Consider the following 25,615-nt stretch of genomic DNA (forward strand, 5'->3'; position numbering starts at 1 on the left):
TTAAGAATTACATGCAACATTAGTTCCTTTTCTTCCATTGGTGTTAAAAAAGGCAAATGAACAAACCCAAATTTACATTAGTACAATGCTAAAGTGGCAGATTAATCAAATTCAAAATCCATAGACAGAAACTAGGCAGTAACATATATTAATGTGGACATAGCTGATAATAATTTACACTTCAATAACATATTAGTCACATACTAACTGATATAACATTGGCAGTTCTAAGATTTGGTAAATTTGTAATTCTTCACTCGATAAATCACCCAAAGTGACAGTCACCCTGTTTGGTGAAGAGATTACTTGATCAGCAGGAGACAACTCTTTTTTCTTTCGTTTATCCCTTTATTTAAATCAAAAGCTTTCTGCTGCAATTTTTTCATACCTTGGGAATGATGGTGTTTGAGCACTTGTTTCCTCAGTAAACAAAGCATTGGAAAGTGTGTCTGCTGTGTCTGTATCACTATATATCTGAGGATTCCCAAGATCAGTAAGTGTGCTCGTGCTAAGACTAGTGCCTAGTGAGAATCTGTCATAACAGTGTTCCCCATCATTTGATGCTCCCTCTTCTACTGGCTCCCAAATGTTGATTTCTATAGGGCCTATGTTCTTTACTACACGTCTCAAGGCCTTCTTCCTCACTTCTCCAGCAGCCTGTATAACAACAGACATCATTTCTTCATTTTCAGGGCCTACTAAAAGAAAGAAAATCAAGTTTTCAATCTTAATCTTCAGTTCTGAGTTAGTGTCTCAAATTTAGACATGAATTAGATTTCAACTAAAATCATAAATTAGAGTAATTTATAAATTTAACAAGAAACTGTGATAAAGTGAAGAACCACCAACATTTTGAAAGCCATGATACTCTGTGATTGGTATAGACATATCAGACAGAAAATACAGAAATTGTCACAAAACTCAGCTGTCTAACTGAAAACTACAATAATTGTTTTGCATGGAGTATGAAAGAAAGTACTCTCACAAATCAGAAAGTAGGATAAAAAATAAAGTTTGTTTAAAATTTCCTGAAGAGGGATGAACATTACCTTTAACAATACTGTGACTTAGTCGCTCTTGAAGTCCATGATATTTATCTCTTAGTGAAACTCTTATATCTTCAGGATTAGGAAATGCTTTTACAAAAATCTCTGCCACCTACACAAAAAAAAGAGCATCTTTTCCAGTAGCTAACATACAAGTAAGGTGTCTTTTCACACAGAACTTATACCACTAGAAAATCTAACTAGTAGCTCTTCCAAGGAGGAGAAATATTTGTGATAATCTCTATTGCTTTTATTCTAGTTTTAAGGTCTTTCACCTTTTTTATTGGTGGCAATTCTCCAAGCAGACTCAAAATTACATCTTGAACTAATTCTTCAACATTCATGAACCTGCAGAAAGGAAGCATTCGACAAGCCCACTCCACTGCATTCAGACAATGCTCAACTGTGGAGACATCATATCCACTCTTATTCAGATCCTAAAAAAATCACCAGAAACAGTAATTGGTATGAACAATATATTTCAGCAAAATTATTTATACATTACAAATAGTAATGTTTCTTTCCTAGAAAATAAAAATCTCTAACTTACCTGCCAAACAGAGTAGTGCATGAGGGCAGGAGACAGATCAAGGTTGTAATAGATCACAATGTACATTAAAAAAAAAAAGAGAAAAAAAGAAGAGCTTTTTAAAACCAGCTTAGGAAATAATTCCATTAATGCTCTGCTGAAGAGTCTGTCTGCAGTCAGAGTAAAACTTGAGGATTTGCCTAAACTGTGAAGTAAATAATCCTACTTTGGACTTCAGGTGATCATAAATTCTTTCTTGTGAGCAAGATAATTAAGCTTTGCAAGAGGCTTTTAAGATGGATCAGTTTATTCTGAACAGTATTTTCTATCTCATTTGCCACTGTCACACAAAGTACAGAAAAATCAGAATATTCTACCATTTGAAACAGAGCCATCCTGTTTATCTGAAACTTGGTTTTTCTGGTGAAGAAAAATTTTGGACTTGTTACAGAATACATGACAAATATGCTGGTAGTTTCTTTCTTTTTCTTCCTGAACTTCTGACATCAATTGATGAGGGTATAAGTAAAGGAAAGTGATGAAGTTTTTATTCTTTTCATTATTCTTTCTGAAAACCCTGTATATTTAGTACACCATTTTGTGTGTATTAAATATATACTATGCAGGAAATACCCAAAATATCTTGACCTAATGGCAAAAACAAAAAAACCCCAGACAATAAATTCTTAGGTCAATGAATGTAGAAGCTATTGCTCTCCTGGCAGCTATTGCTCTTCTGAGTTAAGTACCAAGCAAAAGCCTAACAGAAATACAGTCAGGAAAATGGAGTTCACATGCACAGCACTGCTCTGTAGGATCAAACACGATTCACATTGCAAGCACTGTGCTCATTTTACTTTATTAAGCAAATAAAAGTTCTCACAGAAATATACAACAGACCTTTAGAATTCTTCTCATAGCTTCACACAATTAGAATGTATCTCTACTATGTTAGTAATATAATTACCTTGATATTGTTAATATTTTCCCTTGCAGTTTGGTACCGCCTACAGTTGTCAGATAATTTTTCACGAACATGAAACATCCAACATAATGCACAGAACTCTCTGAACCAACCTACAAATACAAACATGCAATATGGTTAAATAATCTATTTAATTAAATAAATTAAATAGAACAGCTTGATATTTTTCAGTATTGCTCTGGAGCTATAGCTCCTTAGTCCCACTTAGTGTTCATGTTCCTTCACATCTGTCAGCTCTGTAACATGACCCCTGCCCCGAATCTAGAACTGCACATTTTAGAGTAAGAGTTTTGATAACTAACATAAAAGCTGGAAATGAAATGTGCTCCTGACACATTGCAATATACTATTTCAAGCTAATAAGAGTTTATTTGCCACATGTGGATTTTCACTGGTGTTCTTTTGTCCAGCTCTAAATTATTTTATGTTACTGCATACAGACCTAAAATTTTACAGGTCGTGTCATCAAACTGATGGTGTCCAGAAGATGTAGATCCACAGAGAACAGTGCGGAAACTGCAGTAACGAAGCAAAGTCTCTGGGAATGGAGTCAGCGAAGGAAGAGAACCTTTCATTCGAATCTATAAAAATAAGTAAATAAACAATCAAAATGGAAATAAAAATCAGTTAACATTTTACATGCATCACTACTGAACGCACAGCCTCCTGGTTATTAGCACAATACTGCCAAGATGAGTAAAACTCCCTTAAGCTTGCTTTCCATTTTCTTCAACTCACTACTCCGAAAATTCATTTAAGGGAATATGTTTAATATGAGCTATGGCACAAAAAATGCTTGTTTGAATGGTACTCATAATTACCGTGAAATACAAGAGCAACAAAGTATAAGAAGAACTAAGATCACAATCAAGAAACCAGATTAATTCAACACAGTCCAGGTTGCTGTCACCAAGGCTAATCAGCTTTGCCTCCAGTTTCAGTTGGTACGTCTGACCAGCTCCCCATGCCAACATTAAGCATGTGACCATGCAAACAGAAGTAAATACTTGTTAGTCAGACCAGTTTGTGATCTCAGCCACTGCATTAATGCTGCTGCAGGGGTGTTGCAGGAAGAGAGACAGCCACGCGCAGTCCTGTATTAACTCAATCTTCCTTAAGTAGCTGTGTTACAATGACCTAAGGAAAGGCTGATTTTACACAAAAACTTTTAATCAATTTATTCTGAACTTGCTTCTGTGCAAACAAATTGCACAAAAGTAAAATGAGATCTTACAAGTTCTATGCACGGAGATGACCCTTTACCCGAAGTGAGCATTACCTTCTCTGTTCCATATCCAACCCTGAGTGATTTGGAGCATGTTTTCAGCTAACAGCTATAACTCCCAATTAAAGTCTGCTTTTTTCTTTCAAATGGACAATAAATGAATTTGTATGTTACCAAGCAGGTATAGAAAGACACCCAAAAGGAAACACTTTATGAATTAGACACCCTAAATCTTTAAGTTCTGGTTTCCTAAAAAAAATGAACATGGAGTGTAAAACTAGAAGATGACACATACAAAACATAACATCAAAGCCCAGGTGAGAATGAATGCTCCTGCAGCTGCAAATTTGTCAGTAATATTTACAACTGATAATCAAGTTAAAAATACAAAGTTAAATGTTTACTTTCTGCATAACTTTTCTTGCCCACTTCAGTTGCCTAATATACCACTGTGCTGCAGAGCAAGAAAAACGAGCAGCCCGCAAGAGCAAGATAATTCGCTGAAGAACTCCTGACACTTTCTGACGGACTTCTTTCTCCATTTTTAAAAGAATGTCATCGCTGTCTTCCTGAAAATGCAAAGACAAACAAACCCCAAAATTAGAAAGGACATATAATTAAATGTTGTTTCTGGTCCTAATCCCTTCTTCTTTACAGCATAGATCCCTTGCAGAAAAACACAAATGCACACATACTTTCCTATCACTGCTGTGCTACTTAAGTAAACAAGCAGATATGAAAGAAAACAGAAAAATGAGCTGAAAGGAACCAGAATAAAGCTCATGAAGGTTCATAAATACATGCAAACAAACATACAAGAAATACACTTACTTCACTGAGGGAAGCTGGCTGAGGACAGTACAATGGTGGTGCTGGAAGATAAAGCCCAACTGGAACCAAACCGTAAAACTTTCTGCAAAGATCCTTGGCAGAATCCATCAAAAGCTGAAATGTCTCTGAGAGAATATCAACATCTGCCATAACAGCTGCTTTTAGTAGTTCCTGTATTTTACTGTAAAGAACATCTACATCTTCCTCTTCAATGGGATCTATAACATATTAAGCCCAGAAGCCGATAAATTAATTATATCAATACATGGATCTTCATTCTGACATCATGAGGTTATGTTATCTGAATTTGCATTCATATATTACAATGATAGACTTTCATCTACTTGCTTTAAGATAAGACCTCATACATTTAAAAATAGTATTCAATTATTAATTTTAAATTTTGCCCCATTACTGTGGAGGCTATTGCTTTTCTAGGCAGAGAATTGAACTTTTTAGCCAGGCATTTGCTTGGCGTAACATTCTGGCAGATAATTCTTACCAAGAAGGCATAAACTAGGTACACTATTAATAAGGACTGAAGCAACTCTTTTATCAGTAAGTACATCCATCTGTTGATAAGAACTTGAAATGTTTTCAAAGAGACAAAAACAGGGTAAAAAATACAGATTGTGCCAGCAAACTTCCTGTAAAATGTAAATGAGGGCAGATTGATCTAGCTAATGGTGTGCATTTCAGGAGTAAAGTATTTAGTTAGGACCTCGCAGGACCTGCAGGTACCAGTGAAGACCTGGCCAACAGCCAGTGTTGGGGTTCCTCCCCCGTGGCGTGGGGTCCAGGGGGAGGCGGACCCTTGGGTGGAGGCACAGGGTTTCCCTGCTCCCTGGTCAACCTCGTTCCCCATTGGTTGTTTTGTGTTCCCCTGCCTAGGAAGGACCCTGGTTGTCCCCTGATTGCAGCAGTTCCTCAGCAGTCCCCGGCCATGTGGCTGGAAAATAAACATCTCTGAAAAACATCTATCAAGAATCGGTCCTTATATTTCTTTTCCACAGGCCTCATTGTCTATACAAGTTGCAGTAATTCCCCACTGCAACAAGCCAGAGAGACAACTGAGAGACCTGCCTGTGTGTCTTCCTGTCTCTAAGGGCAAGACAAGAGGAGAACCAGGGAGTCGTGACCACATGCCAGAAGTACAGTGTGTACACTGGTATGTGTGTGTCAGGCATCTGGACAGGCTGTATACTCAAGGCCAGATACTGCGGGGGTGCATGGACAGTGTGTGTGTGAGGGAAGAGGGTGTCTGTGAGTGGGTCTGTACTGGGAAACAGAGAGGGGCTGGGGCTTTGAGGGCTCATAGGCACAGACATGAGCAACCTGTGACACTCAGCTACTGGTCTTGCTACTGGCCCAGCTACTGGAGGGATGTACAAACAGGTATCTATATGCAGACCTTCATCCTGACAAAGAGGAGAGGGAAATGTGATAGGATTGTTGGTGCTGCCTGTGTTAGCAGTGAGCAGGTCTGTAGGTGTTCATGTGTGGCCAGTTCTATGTAAGTGCTGTGTATGTGTGCTTGTGTATGTGCCTACTGGGAACACAGCCTTGCTAGCTGCTGGACCTGGGGACCCATTTTAAGAGAAAGGAAAACCCAAAACTAAACACCTTCTTGTAGCTAATTTCAAGTGTGATGATACTTCCCATACTGTTAATACATTAAATTTTTGTTTGTTTTAACAAAGCTTCAGTTTTCTTCCAAACAAGTTAATATCAAATATAGTCAAATAAGGTTTTGGACAATACAAATACAGAAAACAAGATTGATAATATACTCCATTTCTGGAATGATCAAAGCCAAAACACACACCCTCACGAAGTTAAAGTGCATGAATACGTTACAACACTAATACACAGACTGGAGAAGAGAAAGCAATTGTTTCTTTCTCAGAGTATAATACATACTGAGTATGTAGTCAAATAACATGAAAAATAACCACAATTATTTTCCATTTCAAGTACCTGTGAACTTCTTGTATTTAATATGTCCTGATGATTCAGAAGCTACTGGCTGTCCTAATAGATACTGTAACTTTTCCTGAAAAGTCTGCATTGGTAATAAGCTTAATGGCAGGTGACACTCTGCTTTTTTCAGTCTGAAAGTATAACAAGAAACTTCTCATGAATAACAAAGTAAAATCCATACATAATCCACTGAAGGTCTGTTAAATGAATACCTATGTTAAAATAATTAATCATAACACCTTAAGTCCTATACCTACCAGGAGTCTGGGAACACGAATTTCTAAGGCAATATATATGGCTTGTCACAATAAACTTCATGCAAATAACTATATAACAAAATATAGTATACTAATTCCAAGTGTAAATTTACCTTGAGAGCTCATCAGAGTTCTGACAATACAGCTTGTAGGCCAGACCAATTGAAACAGAGAGCTTCCAGTCCCCAAGCGTGTGTGCTAACCACACAGCCTCTGGAATGAGTCCACCAATAAAGAACAAATCAAGAGCATATTCAGGTGTCCACACAGATGAAAGGTTCTGGTCCCCGACAGCTCTGGTAACCAAACAGTATTGCAGTGGAATGACACGAGGAGGTAAGTCTGTGACAGGAAAAACACATTTTAAAGTTTACATAAACCTGCATGCTAGCAGATGAATAATCTAGAATTCATTAGTTCATATTGCTTGGGGATTCGTTTCAGTGTACTACTGCTTTTATTATTAATTTACTTTTATTAGAGGCACACTATGGAAGTTTATCTGCAGCAGGCACAGGGAGGTCATGCAATGGTATAATAGTGTGTTCAGAATAGGCTATTTTTTTGCTTAATAATGTGGGATATGCAAGCAAGTGCAAAACTGGTGGGTTTTTTTACTTTAAAGACTTAATCACACTGATGGATCATTTGCAAATATTCCTGATATCTGTAGGATATGCCAGAGGGTACACCTGAGATAAAGGGAAATTCCTAGAGTTTTCCTAGTGTACCCACATTGTTTGTACTCACTTTGCTACTTACTGCATAAGACAGAATGTTAAAATGCATTTTTGAAAAAGAACAGTACATAATATTCTGTGATTCTGTGATTTTAGGAAGAGTGCAGAGAGACAAACTTCAGAAAATTCAGTATCTCCTTCTTTGTTTAGATTTAGATTTTTTTTTTCAAGGTTTTGTTTCCTGGGTCTCCTGGAGAGGTGCTGACCAACATGAATTCTAAGCAGTTATTTGCTTCTCTCTCAGTTTCTGTTCTGCTCAGACAATTGCATTACTTAGGAGATATTCAGACTAATCCAGCTTGGGCAACTAATTTTACCATGATTTTCTCACCACATACATCAATCTTTGCCTAATCAATATTAAAATCAATGTTTTATTTTGTAGGTTTTATCTTGAAAGCTGTCCAAATAAAGCATCCAAAAGACCATGAAGAAAAAAGTAGATACCAGTGCATGCCGTAGTACAGAAACATTAAAAATACTCAATGTATTCAAATACACTACAGAAAACATAATCAATCAAAATAAGTTAACATTGTAGAAAAATATATAGGATTATAATATTAACTTAGTGGTAGAGTACTTAAAATACTTTCAAACAAATCTTTATTCCCACAAACATTTGAAAACGTAGCTGTGAAAATAAAAATTTCCTAACAAAGGAAATCTTAAAAAGGAATCTTGCTGAAATCACTCACTGTGATAAATAGTAATTCTCAGAAAAAGCTGAGAAGCAGGACTTAAACTAACAAATACTACTTGGGTTCAACACCAAAGCAACTTGACATTCTCACTTGCTTTGACAATATGGTATCTGAAGCATTTTGGCTTCCATGAGCTTGACTTTTAGATAAGCAAAAAATGCTTTCCTCTGGCTTTTCAGTTGGGGTCACACTGGATCACAGATCCAATTCAACTACTTCTTAAGCACTGCTGTTATCTCACTTCTGGGAGGATCAAAGTCAGTCAGAGCCAGATCTTCAGTCAAAATTGTGACAAAAGTTGATAAAAAGGCTAAGGTACTTAATGCCTTCCCTTCCACAGGCTTTAGTAATAAGACCAGTTTTCTGGTTAATAAACCCCCTGAGCTGGAAGACAGGGATGGCAAACACAATGAAGACCCCAATCCAAGGGAAAGTGGTCAGCAACCTCATACACCACTTAGACACTGTAGCAGATTTGGTTTGTAACTGGATAGAAACACCAATTTAGTGTAGTGGTTTGGCCCAAAATACTCATTACTGTTTACCTTCTGTGAGATAAGAATTAGGAGAAATGCAAAGCAGGCACCAAACTTGAAAGAATATAAAGTTTATTAACAGACCTAAACGAAGAAAAAAAAAATCATACCACACCTTCAGAACACTTCTCCTCCCCCCACCTTTCTCCCTTCTCCAAGTGACAGTGTAAAAAGACAACCCTTAAGATGTTCAGTCTGTTTATCACTTCCATAATAACCTTGTTCAGTCCATTTAGGAAGAGGAGTCTCTCTTGCCCATGCTATGAAAACATTGTCACAACAAGACAGCTGCCCACTTCCAAATAACTTTGTTCAGTCCATTTAGGAAGAGGTCTCTCTGCTCGCATGTGAGTCCCTTCCCTCCAACTGCAGCTTTTCCCACAACTGCTTTCGAGGGTCCACTCTTCAAGTTTTTTGCAGTACAATTTTAAGGTTGAGCCATTCAGAAACAGAAGTTCTCTTCACCCATCTCTGGGAGCATTTCATCTCTAAGAACAGAGGCCCTCCTCCTTCCCTGGGAGCAAAGGGTCCTCATCTTCATCTCCAGAACTATCTCTGGGAGCATCTCTAGGAACTGAGGTTTTCTCCTTTCCCATTTAGAGCAAAAGTCCTCATCACTTCCTCATCACTTCCATCTCTCCCTGTTCAAACTTCTCATGAAATTACAGCTGTGTCAGCATCTGCCTATCTCAGCACAGGTGCTTTTGCTCACAAGTACGAGCTGAACACTCCACCCCCCATATCTTCATGAAATTACAGCGGGTACTCTGATACATCATAGCTTTACAACAGAATTTCAGCTTTAAGCATCTCTTCTTTCTCTTCCCTCAGGTTTTCAGGTCTTCACAGCACTAAAAGGGTTAATCTCACCTAGGCCTTGCAGCTGGAATGTTGCTTATCACTGTTGGTCACATGATCTTTTGCCGGACATCGGTGCAGCTTCAGCTGAGATCTCAGCCAAGCCATGCCATGGCTGACCCAGCAGAATTTCAGCTGCAAGGCCTGGGTGAGATTAACTCTCTTAGTGCTGTAAGATTCTCCAGAGCAGATGAAGCCTGCAGACATCAATCCTCTCCTGAGTCAGAGGATAAGGAAAGGTGAAGGCACGTGAAGAAAACACCATAAAGACACCAAAGTCAGTGAAGAAGGAAGAGCTGAAACCCTGAGGGAGGAGAAGGAGGAGATGCTTCAAACCTAGAAGCTGAAATTCTGTTGTAAAGCTATGGTGGTGATGGACTATGATACATCAAAGTACGCGTTGTAATTTCATGAAAGGATGGGGGGTGGCACGTTCAAACTGCAATTGTGAGCAAAAGTACTTGTGCTGAAATAAGCAAATGTTGAAGTAGCTGTGATTTGATGAGAAGCTTGAACAGAGAAAGATGAAAGTGATGAAGACCCTTGCTCCCAGGGAAGGAGGGGGGCCTCTGTTCCTGGAGCTGAAGATGCTCCCAGAGATAGGGGAAGAGAACCTTTGCTTCTGAACAGCCCAACCTTAAAATGGTACCCCATTAGCTCAAGATTGGACCCTCGAAAACAGTTGATTTCCTCCTTTTGGGGAAAGCTGTTAGGTCGGGACTTTCACATGTGAGCAGAGAACCAACCCGGGCAGCTGTCTCACTGTGATACTGAAGCCATGAGAGAACTGTTTCTTGTGGAGATGTCTCCATAGCACGAGCAAGAGAGACTCCTCTCCCTAAGTGAACTAAAAAGAGATTATTATAGGGTGGTAAACTGACTGAAAATCTCAAGGGTTGTCATTTTACACTGTCAGTGGGAGAAGAAGTATTCTGAAGGTTTAGTCTGAGGTTTTTTCTTTCTTTTAGGTCTGTTAATAAACTTCTTTATATTCTTTTAAGTTTTGTGCCTGTTTTGCTTTTTCCTAATTCTTATCTCACAGAAAGAAAATAAGTAATGGATATTTCAAACCAAATCACTACAAGGGGAAAGTCATGGATCATCTTGAGTGCCACCATGAGACATGTACAGACAACCAGGATCAGGCTCAACTAGCAGGGATTTAAGAAAGGCAGGTCCTGCTTGACCAACCTGATCTGCTTCTATGACAGGCCGCAGGAAGCTTCTGCAGAGGGTTCTGGATTGGCAGGCCAGAGACAATTGTATGGTATTCAATAAGGCCAAGTGTCAGGTCCTGTACTTGGGTCACAACAACCCCTGGTTACACTACAGGCTGGGGGAAGAGAGCCTGGAAAGCTATTCAGTGGAAAAGGATGCGTGCATGCTGCTTGACAGTGGCCAGTGTGTACCCAGGTAGCCAAGGAGGCCAAGGGCATCCTGGCCTGTATCAGGAACAGTGTGGCCAGCAGGACCAGGACAGTGACTGTCCCTCTGTATTCAGCACTGAGTGAGGCCAGCTTGAATGCTGAGTTCAGTTCTGGGCCCCTCAGTACAAGACAGACATTGAGGGGCTGGAGAGTGTCCAGAGAAGAGCAACAAGGTTGGTGAAGGGTCTGGAGCACGAGTCCTGTGAGGAGCAACTGAGGGAGCTGGGGGTGTTTAGCCTGGACAAGAGGAGGCTCAGGGGAGACCTTATCACTCTCTACAACTCCCTGAAAGCAGGAACGCTGTAGCCAGGGTGGGATCCATCTTTTCTACCAAGTGACAATCCATAGAAGAGGAAATGGCTTCAAGTTATGCCAGGGGAGGTTTACATTGGATATCAGGAAAAACGGCTTCTCTACAAGGCCTGTCAAGCATTGGACCTGGCTGCCCAGGAAGGTGGGTTGAGTCTCCATTCCAGTAGGTATTTAAAAGATGTGCAGATGTAGTGTTTAGGGACATGGTTTAGCGGTGGGCTTGGCAATGTTAATGGTTGGACACAATAATTTGTGTCCATTTAGGTGTTCTCCAACCTAAATGATCCTATCTGTTGGAACAAAAATTTTATCAGTTATACTTCTTTTTCTGTTTCCTACTCCACTGAAAAGCTGACTTGATCATCAAGTTAAAGCATAACAGACATCATTGATACACATGAGAAAAACTGTAAGATTTAAGCAACTAAAACTGCTTGCAAAAAAAGTACCTTGTTTTATGTGAAGTGGATGAAGGATGTCAACGTTATGTGGGGGAAAGATATAGAGCAGCTGCTTTGTGAAATAAGCAGCCATGAATCGTGCCATGGATCGAATCACAGCGATGGCAGTGTCAGTATGGATGCTGGTTACCATCCATAGTTCATGCTGAAAATACTTGGTATCTAAAAAAAAAAATCAAATTATAACATTATGAGGAAAATTATTTTGAATCTGAAGGCTAAAATTATTTACTCACAGGTTATAAAACATTCTTTTAAAATGAGCAAACTTACTTAATTCCTTGACAAGCTTTCAGAACTTACAGAGCTTAATCTTTTACACTAATTACACATTATACTGATATTAGAAGACTTTTTTACTAGGTTTTTAATGACTGGAGATGAATCTCTAGTATCCAAATTTAGACCAGCACTGAGCCAAAAAACCACTTGTTCAAACTTGGAAATTCAGATTTCACTTAGATTTAGACTTTGTAAAAAAAAAAAAAAATTACAAGCACCTGCAATAACATCCCACTGTCAAATTAGGACTGGCAGCCAAACTAAAATCTGCTATTTTTTCATGTTGCATCATAAAAAAAGTTAAATTAATATAAAATCAATTCACATAATTTCCCCCTTATTTTTCTTATCTAAAGTCTTTCCTTGAGAGGATTCGAGTCTAAAATTATTTAGCAGGACACAAGAAGACAGTGAGAGTTGTCTAAACACATATTCCAACAAGTGCAGCTGAAATATCATCTGAGGATCAGAAAAAGGTCTTTAAAGTCACTGAAAACAGTGTAAAGAGAAAAGCATCAAAAGCTGTCAAGTATGCATGTGAGGGCAGAGAAATTAGACACTAGGTTATTCAAACAGTGTCAACATACCTTATCACACTTTTAGGTAATATAAACATACCAGAAAATTTTTCCATCTGACTTGTGGAGAGCTGTGATCGCCTTAGAATCTCTCTTACCAGATGATCACAGAGTCCCTGAGCTTCAGATATGTTATACTGATACAGGTGACAAAACAGTATTGCAAGATAGTATCTACGCTGAAGAAAACATGCTCTTTTTCCACCTGCATTAAAAGATTTTTAAAAAGGCAGAAGTCCAATTGGAAAAAAAAACAAACACAAAAACAGATGCAGCAAGTGAAAGTACAAGTTCTTCCCTCTCCAGAAACATACCTACATAAACATATACTTTGAGGAATAGAAATCAGGAGCAGCTATTTTTGAGTATAATCCTTCCATACAACCTCTAAGTCCCTAGTAAGCTAATGCTCATCCACAACATTTTTACTTCTGGAGATACAGCAGTTTTCAAACAATACTATGCATAACTCCCAAGACAAAGATAGGAGAGCTTAAGGAAGCCTAGACTTCAAAGAAAGAATGCCTAAACCACAGTGGAGTTACTTCAGCATCAACCAAGCTTCCAAGATTCTGAAGTTTTTCCTCAATGATGCATTCCTCATTCTAATAACCAGCAGAAAATTTTCCCATGATGCCTGGAAAGAGACTGTGGTATATCTGTTTCAAATCAACTCTTATGAAAACTCCTGAGACAAGTTTTATTTTGTTACTTTCCAAACACTAATTCTTTTTATTTTACAGCTATTAAAGGAATTGACTTTTGTTCATCTGTTTTTCTTGTCTCTTTCTTGCTCACAGATATATCTAGAGCTTTTCTGTACTGAATACTTCATAATCACAGGAAAGCACTGGTATCAAAATAGAAATTCACAGAATTTTCTCAGAGAGCAACTAGTCTGGTGTCTATTCATCCCATCTTGATTTCAAGTATGTGTCAGACCCTTTATGTGTCTCATCCCCTTTTTCTGAAGGGCACACAGAGTCACAAATGTAAAGTGATTATACAACTTACCCCCCCCACCCTCAAAGATTTTATCCCTTACCTTTTATCTTGAGTTCACAAAGAGCTCTTTTCCAAATGTCCACAGATTCTCTGTATGAGCCTAAAAGGAACTGCTCCTCACCTATAAAAGTGACATATTAACAAATTGAAAGCTCTACATAGCTACTTTTACATGTACAAATAACATATGCTCTTATTTCAGTATCAGAGATTCACAGAAAGCAGAATGAAACATGTGAGTCCCCACTAAACTTCTATTCTCACAATTAAGTCTAAGTTTTGAGTATCTGAGAGAAGATGACTTTGAATACCCCTCACCAGGACAGGTAATGTAGGAGCTTTCCTCCAGGAGGAGCTCATGTATTGTATGGAATGTTGTAGGAAGAGGAGCTAGAACTGTCATTTAAGGGAGAGAGACCAAGAATATGGCAAGGACACAGAATCGTAGAGGGAGACATAAACGGGAAGCTGGGCTTAACAGTGTAGAAGTCAAAAGGAAGGCAGAACATAGGACAGTAAATTCTAAGAAATTAGGCTACAACTATATACTGTTTGGAAAATAAATATGCTAGATTAAATCAATTACCTTAGGTTATACTAATTTAGATGCTTACTTGAAGCTGACTACATTTGTGAATATAGCATGCTCATGCCCATGATGACCACATGGAGTGAACAAGATTTCTACCCAGAAGAGACACATTGTGGATGCCCATTTACTTCAGCCGAAACAACACAAAACAAACGACATAAGAATTTTAAAAGTTCCGAAGTTCACTTTTTAAAAATCTGGTAGTCACTTATTGATTGTTATTAAGTAGGATCTAATTTGCCTAGTGTTCAATTAATGTTTTTACAAACCAGATACAGAATTAATCTTCAGATGTTGTTCTAATGTCACTCCTGAAGACTGAATGGTTGCTTGTATATGACTTAAAAGCAAGGAGACAACAGAAGCCTCTTTTGCATTCTTGTTCACTTTTCTTTTCAGCTGCACTTGATACCAAAGCACTTTCTTATATAATAGTCGCCATAGTACAGTCAACCTGTAATTCAACATACAATATTATGGAATTAAGCAAGAATTAACAAAGTTGCTTACATCAATTTCTTACTTTCTTTTATTTTGCATTATGCACCTGAAAATTAAGTTGTATCAACTACTTTCTTGACTTCAGTGAGGGGGAGAAAAATGAAACACTTTTTGCCTAATTTTTGACTAACAAACATTAATTCTTCTGAATTTTCTTAACACAGCAATCTACTTTAAGCATCTAAACACCCTCAAAATTCACCTCCTTGCTAGCTAAACAATGGGGAAATGAAATAATCTCACACAGAGAAACCTCAAAACTGGTATCAGCATCTTTATAAACATGACTGATTAAAAAACAACTAAAGCATAACACAGAAAAGCAAAGACAAGAAAACAAGACTGTAGAGCATGGTTTTAGGGCTGGCAAGTCCCTGTTGCCTAGCATAGTCCTATTAGATGTACCTGCTCAAACACAAAGTAAGTTTAACAATACAAGCAAATACACATTGTTAGACACTCGAAGAAGCTTGCACAAAAGTGCAACACATCTGTATCCTCAAGTACTACTGGGTTCATAATTAACACATAGAGAGTCAGTCATATGCACAGTCCTCAGCACCTGGAGCACAATTAATCAAAAATATGGATTATCTTCTTGGAGACAACTGAACCTGGCGTATCAGATTTGCAATGAACACAGTACTACATTTAAGGATTATTTAAAAAATACATTTTACTGTAGTAGGACTAAATTTGTGAGTTATAATACTTCTTACGTTCTAAATCTCTGGAAAGAAGAAGCCTGCTCTTGTGAATGAGACACTTCTATTAATTTGAGTTTTGCAGTATGGAAATACACCAGTGATACCAGTATACTTTCCCAAAAGTTGGACAGCACACTTAAGTGTCTTTCAACTTTATGTGTATGGAAGAAATAGCTCTGACAGTTTAGTATGTTTCCATAAATGGGTTTTTCTTATTGCTGAGACACCACATCCATAATGAATAAAAACTTTGCTGACTAAATTGACATTATTGATGTATTGCACATGAGCAGACTCCTGCTCCATAGAGTTTGAAACTGGGAAAGAGTGAAATGCAAAAGAGGCACTTAAACCGTCTAAATTTTTGATATCTGATTTGATGCTGCACTACCAGGCCTGGTGTCAGCTGTCAACTCATCAGTTATCTCCAAGCTGATTTGCAGTGATAGTATAGTCACCACAAGCAAACTATATTCAATTATAGGTCTGAGCCTTAATCTGCATGCTTTAATTGTTTATCTTTTACTTTCCATGGAGTAAAATGCAGGAAAAAAACCCAAAAGGGTATTGCAGTTATGGTACAACTCATACAATTTTTGTTCCATCATGAAGAACCACTTAGATTGGAAAACCCCCATAAGATCATTGTGTCCAACCATTAACATTGCCAAGTCCACCTTGAAACCACATCCCGAAACACCACAGCTACACATCCTTTAAATACCTACAGGAGTGGAGACTCAACCCACTTTCCCAGGCAGCCAGGTCCAACCCTTTCAGCTACTGTGGGGCCCAGACCTGGACACAGGACTTGATGCCTCAACTAGTGCCAGGTACAGAAGAACAGTCACTTCCCTGGTCCTGCTGCCAAGACTCCATTGGCCTTTTTGGCCACCTGGGCACACACACTGGCTCATGTGCACCTGCTGTCAACCAGCACCCCGGTCTTTTTCTGCTGGGCAGCTTTCCAGCCACTCTACCCATCCTGTTGGTATATTGCCTGATATAGTGCCTGTGGTGCTGCCTGGGGTTGTTTTCATCCAAGGGCAGGACCTGGTACTTGGCCTCATTGCACCTCATACCATTGGCTTCAGCCTATCAAAGCAGCGAGTCCAGATCCCTCTGCAGAGCCTTCCTGCCATCTACCAGATCAACACTCCCACTCAACCTAGTGTTATTTGTGAATTGACTGAAGGTGTTCTCCATCCCCTCATCCAGATCATTGATAAAGATATTAATCAGGGCTGTCCCCAATACTGAGTCCTAGGGAACACCACAGTGACCAGCTGTAGCTGGATGTAACTCCATTCACCACCACTCCCCAGGCCCAGCCATTAGCCAGCTCTTAACCCAGCAAAGAGCACTCCTGTCCAAGCCACAAGCAGCCAGTTTCTCCAGGAGGAAGTTATGGGAACCTTTGTCACAGGCTTTACTAAAGTCCAAGTAGACAGTACCCACAGCCTTTCCCTCATCCATCAAGTAGGTGACCTGTCACAGAAGAGACCAGGTTGGTCACACAGGACCCACCTTTCATAAACCTGTGCTGGCTGGGCCTGATCACCTGGTTTTGCTGTACATTTTTTTTTCCCCATGCAAAGATTATTCATACCTTTTTTCCGTTTCTGTGTCATGGTTTACTTGAGGAGGCTCTCTAAGCAGAGATTTCAGTGAGCTGAACTGCTGAGTAGTATTGTCATCAAGAACTAAGAAAACAGGCACAGTGAGTGAGTCAAGTTCCACAAGAATGTTACTGTCAGGAGATACAAAAAAATTCTCGTACTGTATTACACATACTCTACTTAGGGTGTGAGAAACCATTTTCAAAAGACAGAAGCATGCCAAAAGGTTTTTTGAGAACAACTGATCTTGTTGCTGTATAAGCATCAGTTTTAAAGTTTCTAATGTCAGTTTTGCCACATGCCCAGTCACACTGGCTCTTGAATGCCAGTACAAGACAGTCAAACACTGCTGAAAATATTTCAGGATACAATGCATCCATTGAGTGTTCTTCACAGACTTGTTTAAAGATGCATCCTGGTTTAGCAAAGTACATTTCACAAACTGAACAATGCTGAAAAAGTGGATAATGCAGTTCACTGTGTAATTCAGTAACACATCTTTCTCTTCCATATTTTTTGAAATCCCTATCTGCCATGCACCAAGGAGGTTTTTCTGAATGGAATATAGTTCCAATGATGATTTATCTTTCTCTTCAATATCATCTTCTGCATGGATGGTATCAAACATTGATGCAAATTCTAAGCAGCCTTGATCAGCTTTACCAACAAACGAATGGATTCTTTGATTATAGAAGCTGGAAGGGTTACTGCAAAACTGCTTTTCATTGTCTGATTCTTCTTCATGGTCCTAAATCAGACAAGCAAAAAATCAACAGTTTAATTCAAGTTTATTATTGATAGAGAGAGAGAGAGAGCATAGACTGTTACGAACCAACATTTAGTGAGTCTCACAAATGAAATTTTTATGCTCCATTACCTTGCTTAAATGCTAGTACATTTAATAAACTGCAATTTCATCTCAATCTCAAATTAAATGTCAGTATTTGCAAAACAGCTGGGCAGACAGAAACTAAATTACCTAACAACAAAATTACACGGCCAATATAGCAGTAGATACTATATCAGAAAGTGAAACCCTGTCCTTCATTAAGGCTAGAGTACAAGACAGATTTTGCCAGATAGCTGTAAGATATAAAAGCTATTCAACAAAAGCTCAAAAGCTTCAAAGAACAAACCAAAATGCAAAAGCATGAAATGAAGTTGAGAAAGGCTCTTCAATAGCTATGATCACAGGGCCACTCTTCCAAAAGACAGATTTTGGAACTGACTGAAGAATCCTCTAAAACTGAGGATAAAGATAAGTATCTTATTTACTAAGGATAAGACTGTTATTAAAATACTCTACAGCCCCAGTATATTTAATAGTTAATATTACATTTTATTATGAAGTGAAGCTAAAGTATTAGGTTTCCAGGGAGACCTTACAGGACCTTTCATAAAGGGGGCTACAAGAGAGCAGGAGAGAGACTTTTTACATGGTCAGGTAGTGATAGAACAAGGGACAATGGTTTTAAGCTGAGAGAGGGCGGACTTAGATAAGGTATTAGGCAAAAAATCTTTACTGTGAAAGTGCTGAGATTCTGGAATGGGTTGTCCAGGGAAACTGTGGGTGCCCTATCCTTGAAGTATCCAAGGCCAGGTCCAGTGGAAGGTGTCCCTGCCCCTAGAAGGGGGTGGGAACTGGATGATCCTTAAGGTCCCTTCCAACACAAACCATTCTGTGTACTGAAACACTGTAAATTGATATATATGTAGATTGGCACATACTCCTCCAAAAGTGAATACATGCTGAAGGAAATAATATGCTTGAAAATAAAAATCAAGTATCAGTTGAAGAAAATAAGCATGTTCCTCACACCTATACAGAAAAGGAGAATTTAACCAATATTGAATTATTTTAAATACTTGTAACAAGAATAAACCTTTTTTTTTTTTTAAAACCCCACTGTTACTTCCATTTATAATACCTTAAACTTGCATAATTTCACAATCATAAGTGGAAAAATGCCATTAAGTACCAGTAAATCCATGGTTTTCTCATTCATTTCTGTTGTGTCCTCCTCCAGGAATCTTGGAATGGTGGAGAAGATAGAACTTTGATTTTGAACTTGTTTTAAAAGACTAGCTTTTAAAGACATCAGTGATCTTAAATACCAAGATCTCCCTTTAGACTAAAAGAAATAACAACAGAAAACATATTATCAGTTTCTAGCAAGACAGACACTTTCTAAACAAGTCAACGAAATTGGTGGCTGATGTAAAAAGCTCCAGTTCAAAAGTCCCAGAAAGACAGGGAGAACAGGTCAGCAAGCATCTGTTGCACAGAAACAAACTATCATCTGACCATGCTTTGGGGAAGCAGAAATCTCTCACACCAGACAACTTCAGTTTGAAAGAATCTGCTTTCTTGATGCCTAGAAATTTGCCTGTATGTAGGATTTTTCTGCATTTTTATTAGTAACATACCTCTTTAAATCCTCAGGATCACTATTCTAGCTTATGCAGGAACACCATGATAGCTCACTTCTCCAAAAATCCAGAACAGAAACTGAATTGCAACTGAGAAGTTGCATTCTATCAGCAAATGCAAGTATTCTGAACTAAGTATCTGTTATATCTTATGTGGTCAGCAACAGTACCAGGACCTCTTCCCTCAATGGCTTCCCTTCTCCCAGACTTTGCTCAATTTAGAAGTGACAGAAAATTAAACAGAAATGCTTTAATTAAGCTTTAATTGCGACCCTTGACTGAACAGCTAGCGGACAAATACATGCAGAACCATTGGGACAAAGTTAGAGAGGATTTACAGAATTCTTTCTGCATCATTCTGAAAGGGTGAGTTTGTCAGAGCAGCATAATGCCTGTCAATGCCCTGAATCAACTCTACAGATGTAGAAATCCCTGTTTCTTTTACAGTTCCAACAAAAAGTAATATAGTGACAATTAAGACTGTCCCACCCACTACATTTTACGGAAATATCACCCAGACATCAAAGGAACAAAATTTCAGTAAAACTGTATTCATTGTTTGGCAGATCAACATGGTTATTTAAACAATTTTATAATTCAAAGGTATTCAGTCTAGATTTTACACTTTTTCATGCACATGAAATTTTTTACTTAAAGCCTGCAAAACAGTTCATAACCCTACCTTGAAGTTCAGCAAATTCTGGTGGATATTTTCAAGCTGTTGGGTTGAATCAAGCAGAAGGGATCTTATAAATCCTGATGGTGAAAAGTTGTTAGGAAATCTTAGCAGTGTTATCATATATCCATCAGAGACAATGAAGTATGGTAGTCTTGGATGTGAAGCAACAGAGAATCTCTGTCTCATGAGGTCATATTCAGAATCTGAAGAACCAAGAGACTGGCTGGAGTCTCGACAGAAAGAGTGAAGCTGTCTAAAATAGAAATATATCAAAAATTAAGAAGCAACTATCATATGTAATAATCACAAACAATAACTTCAGAACATGTTATACCATGCACTCTACTATCCAAGTAAGTCCTTTCAGAATCCTGGGGAAGTGTCTAAACTTTTTCAGGATGAGTGCTCTGGATAACACTATTTATGCTTGCAAGATGCCAGTATTTTACTACAGTAGCAACTTCTTTTAATTTAAATAAATTAAACCCAGCTTTCAGTATTCATTTATTATTTCATTAGTAATAATTGTATTTTTTCATAATTTGACTTTAAATTTCTATATCACACTTTCTTATCTAGCTCTTATTTGGTATGACAAATACTTGAATATGAAATCTGAAGGGTTATGCTAAGGAAGTCATATATGAAAGACAAAAGAACCCTGAAAATCTGAATCTCACAATTTCAGCATCAGTTAGGACATTCAATAGAAAAATTATATAAACACACAAGTCTTCTCTTTCAGAAAGGTCTTTCTTATACAGAAATCCCTCCTTACTGAGTTCCAGAAAACTGTGTAATACATGTATTCTATTAGCCACCTAACACATTGTTTGTGTTTATTTGAAAAAACAGGTAGCAGCATACATTCAATATCTCATCATAATTCATGTATTTTAATACATTTTAGTATCTGATTTTTCAACCAGATAGTGTAAGAAGGTAGTACACTGTTTTCACAAGGTTTTATATTTACATACCATCTGGCTTAAGGCATGCAAAATTAGTAAGATTTTTAAAAAATAATTAAAGCTAAGATTCTATCTTGTTTTCTCTATTTGACTGTGTTACTTTCAGTTTATGCTAAAGTGTATTTATCACCTTCTACTCTCTCATGCACCCAGCAGCATAATCTCAGAATTCAGATCTAGAAAATCCCAAAACAACATTTTTAAAACTACCTAGTTTCTGTCCATGCAAATATGTTATTTACAGTATCTTACAATATCGTACGTCATGTTCTATACATAAAATTAAACAGTGAGCAGAGAAACAGCACTGGATTAAAATAAACTTGCACTTTAAGCACTTTCATAAGTTTCATTTTTTCTTCTTTCATTAAAAAATGCTAATTTTAATTACTAATAAATTCAAACAGTTTTAGAAAAACAAATCACTTTATGTATACTTACATTGTCACAATGTCAATTTTCATCACGACAAACGCATTATAAGAAATAGAAGAGAACTATGAATGAGAAACAGACATTGGAAAGACACATGAAAAGCAAAAGAGTGAATTTGAAAGATTACATTTATGCAAAATTATAATAAATATGATAGAAAGTAAGGTAACACTGTAAGACAGAAATATATAAACCTTTTCAAACCCTTTTACCTGTATGTTATTAGTGGATGAAATGGAATAAACTGTGCTGGTCCAAATTCTACAGAGCATCCAGAAGCAATTAATGTCAGCAATTCACCCATACATGTCAATAAAATCAAAGATCCACGTTTTAACATGCAAGCCAAGAAAAGGCTATCAGGAGTCCAACACATATCGCCAACCCAGTAAGATCTAAATTGGGCAGGTAAAAAAATATTTTTTCTCTGTCAAATTTCTGCATCAGAGAGTTAGGATAGTTATAAAATAAACAAATAAGCCATAACACAAAACCAAAAAATCCACAACAGCAGGAGAAACAGCATCAATTACTGACCTGATGAATCTGGATGGGGTCATGCTACTCTTGCTACTACAACCTCGAAGGCTACCCGAAACAGTTACAGAATTCAATGTATTTAAAAATAAAACCTGAGTTGCCTAGAAAGAAAAAATAAATGTAAAGACATCATAAATGTTTGTATCAAAATGTCATTATTGCAAAAAAAAAAGTCTACTATTTACTTACGCATTATATTTGGTGTACTGGTAACATTACTATACATGAAAGTGACATTGCATTTCAATATTTACTACTATTTGAATATTTATTAAATTCTACACCTTGTTCAACACTTGAAAAATAACTAAGGATTATTATATACTTAATATATGACTCAATATTCTTTTTAACATAACTTTTTCTAAAACACTCAATGTAAGATCTATCTTCTTTAGTCTTTCTGGTAATTAACAACTGGAGGTTTGAAGGTTTGCATCATCCCAACTTGGTACATCAAATAAACTGGTCCATGTTCCCCATCATCATAAGCATTAAAAAGTACATTAAAATTTGACCTCTGAGTTGTTAATAGGAATAACACTATGAAGTGGGAACTCCAAAACATGTTAGGCTGAGGCTTGACTGAGAAGTGATGCCTTTTCCTGGTCTTAAAATCAAGAGTCAAACACAGTTAGAAGGGAAAAAGGGATTTTACCATGGTATTTATTTTAAGGATCCTTAGGTGCACACGTCCCGGTCGAATGCACTGAAATGCACACCACAATGCCCACCCCCAAAAGACCTGGTATAACATTATAGGCTTTACTAATTAGCATATCTATCAAAGATTCCCCAATGAGAGGCTCAAGTGAGCCCCCCTCCCCAAGGAACCTTCCCCTGGATGGTTCTATCTTGGTTTACAGAATGTGTTTTGGAGAGGACTTTGGAGTCTGGGGCACACTGATCCCTAGCTAGGAAGCTTCTAAAATGTTTAGTCTCTCAGCTTGACAAACAAGTCCAAGAATGTAGGCAAAAAGCACTAAGAATACAGAAGTTGTAAAAAGGTATAACAGGGGTTTAAAAGAAAAGGCAAAAAATCATTATGGCATCAGAATCACCCAGCATCTTTGCAGATAGAATGCAGTAACTGAAATTAATTTCTTTATTATCGTAGCTTAGAAATGACAGAGGATCTTATACCAACTTCTAACTGAACATCACATTCAAACAATCACGAGCTGGAGTAAAAGTTTTTAGCTGTGGATATCAATGTGAATGTAATTCCATGTCCCCTTATGAATGCTGACGAATCGCCCTAAAACTGTGTTTTTAAATCCTCGTTACCACTTCATTCAAACTGAACTCTTGGCTTAAATGATGCACTGTCATACATACCTTTGGATTAGTTTGATTAACAGCTACTGCAAGCAGAAGTCCATCTCCTGCAAATGCACATAGCAGAGCTCCCCTTGACTTTACAGACACGCACTGAGGAACCAAGCTAACAAGAGAACAAGTCTGCTGTACCCACTGGATCTGGTATGGCAAAGAACTGAATACCAACAAAAAGACAACAAAACCAAGTGGTCACTCCATTTTGCAGAATGGGATTATTCCTATGTAGTAAAAAATCATGCAATACAAAACCATATAAAGCATGAGCTATAAAAAAAACCCCACCTGTTTTTCTTCATATGCTTTACAAATGAAAAAAATATTTTGTATTTACTCAAGTTTAAAAATTATATCTGAGCACTAAGAATTATTTTTATGGGATGGGAATTTGGGCTGTAAGTCTAGAACATGCAAATCTATATAGATCAATGACACATAATTGAGGCACTTGCACTCTAGCCAGGAAGAGCTTCCTCAGACGTTGTAATACCATCCACCCCAGGAATACTCAGAATTTGAAAATCAACACTATGAGGCTCTGAAAAAAAATCTGTGGATGACCCATTACTGAAAGTGTTAAAGGACATGTTGGATTATGCTTCCAGCAACCTGATCTAGTGGAAGGTATTCCTGCCCATGGCAGGGAGGTTAGGCTATGTGACCTTTACAGGTCCCTTTCGATCCAAACCATTCTGTGATCTTAAAAAGATTCAAAACATGACAGAAAATACAATTCTGTCTTGAAGCATGCCGTCCAACTGACAGGAAAAAAAAAAAAAAAAGAAAAAATTAAAGAACAGCAAGCAATGAAACTAAGTGTAATTGGCATAAGAAAATATTAGTAAAATGTCTGAGAAATGTGGCTACAATTTCAGGCTGCAACTACTATGGTGTGGATGGATGGATGGATGGATGGATGGATGGATGGATGGATGGATGGATGGATGGATGGATGGACAGATATTTCTGCAGTGAGTATTTTATGCTCTATTTCATTTTCTATTTTACCAGAAAGGAATTACCATGCCACTGATAAACTGAAGATTAGGTCAAGGAGGACATCATTAGTAAGTCAGTATAAAAAGAACATCATATAACAAAAGCAGTTGTGCCACATCATGTGTAGGGCAAAATTTTAGCAAATTATTCAAGTAACACCTGCAGAGGACATATCCATTTAAACTCATAGATATCTATGTCACCCAGGAAGAGGAATGGACTACACATATGCTCCAGATTATTACTCAATTGCATTTTTAACTGGTTGTATCAGTATAACTGTGTCAGTATTTGGTCCCAACCCAGATAAAGACACACTTTCTCATCAAGCAAAAGAAATGGAAAGGGCAACAGAAAACCAATAAAACACACAAATCTGCATAATAAAGAAGAGGAAGTGGTAGTCAGGGCATTCATGGCTGTATAAGAAATATAAGAAAATATAAAATAAGCAATATAAGAAAAAACAAGAAAAATACATTCTACCATCATAATGCAAAAAACTATGACACTAAAACACATGTGCGTGCCAACAGGCATATGTATACATAGCTACCCGCATAGAATGAAGAATACACACATTTTTGTCTCGGTGTAAGCTGATAATGAAGTATGGAATATGTAAATAAATGCTGTTATATTAACACATTTTCCAGGGGACATGCAAAGGACAGGGGAGAATGGCTTTAAAATCACAGAGGGCATCCTATAAACATACATGTGTGAACATAAGTAGGTGCTTATAACCATGGGCTAACTGGACATCCATGTAAATGTGTTCAGTTGCATCTCTGAATCCCAACTATAAAAAATAATTAAAATGTTCCTGAAGTTGTTGTAACTTCAGATACCTTTGACCTTACCTAACATTTTTAAAGGTATTTTCATGCCATCGAAGAATCAAAAATGTGAGCACCAAACAATCACCAGAGTAAAATACAAAAGCAGATAAACAGCAATCACCTAGTACCTGTAAAAAAAGAGAGAACAATCAAAAAAATCCCAAAAAGCTCATTGCACACAAACTTCTCTTTAATTATCTATGTAT

The 25,615-nt window shown here is 37.6% G+C and overlaps 1 protein-coding gene across 6 annotated transcripts in view; it reads right to left on the reverse strand.

The window, feature by feature from the left end:
• The window catches only part of CPLANE1 (ciliogenesis and planar polarity effector complex subunit 1), a 59,913-nt gene that overhangs the window by 31,059 nt on the left and 3,239 nt on the right, over positions 1-25,615 (reverse strand). For 2 of the 6 annotated variants that reach the window (XM_069000950.1, XM_069000949.1), the window contains exons 6-25: positions 25,431-25,537; positions 23,569-23,725; positions 22,228-22,331; positions 21,903-22,085; positions 20,288-20,537; positions 19,155-19,307; positions 17,166-17,923; positions 14,618-14,802; positions 13,797-13,877; positions 12,792-12,956; positions 11,880-12,053; positions 6,967-7,195; positions 6,594-6,727; positions 4,617-4,834; positions 4,190-4,354; positions 3,003-3,141; positions 2,543-2,652; positions 1,322-1,483; positions 1,050-1,158; positions 389-698 (exon numbers count right to left, since the gene is read on the reverse strand). In XM_069000950.1, the coding sequence (XP_068857051.1) occupies positions 389-698; positions 1,050-1,158; positions 1,322-1,483; positions 2,543-2,652; positions 3,003-3,141; positions 4,190-4,354; positions 4,617-4,834; positions 6,594-6,727; positions 6,967-7,195; positions 11,880-12,053; positions 12,792-12,956; positions 13,797-13,877; positions 14,618-14,802; positions 17,166-17,923; positions 19,155-19,307; positions 20,288-20,537; positions 21,903-22,085; positions 22,228-22,331; positions 23,569-23,725; positions 25,431-25,537 (3,893 nt within the window). Of the gene's footprint in view, positions 1-388; positions 699-1,049; positions 1,159-1,321; positions 1,484-2,542; positions 2,653-3,002; positions 3,142-4,189; positions 4,355-4,616; positions 4,835-6,593; positions 6,728-6,966; positions 7,196-11,879; positions 12,054-12,791; positions 12,957-13,796; positions 13,878-14,617; positions 14,803-17,165; positions 17,924-19,103; positions 19,308-20,287; positions 20,538-21,696; positions 21,749-21,902; positions 22,086-22,227; positions 22,332-23,568; positions 23,726-25,430; positions 25,538-25,615 lie in introns of those variants that run through there. The other 4 variants (XM_069000952.1, XM_069000948.1, XM_069000954.1 and 1 more) reach the window with 4 other exon arrangements.

Source organism: Aphelocoma coerulescens (genome assembly GCF_041296385.1).
Source record: "Aphelocoma coerulescens isolate FSJ_1873_10779 chromosome Z unlocalized genomic scaffold, UR_Acoe_1.0 ChrZ, whole genome shotgun sequence".
In the NCBI taxonomy this organism is placed as follows: Eukaryota; Metazoa; Chordata; class Aves; order Passeriformes; family Corvidae; genus Aphelocoma; species Aphelocoma coerulescens.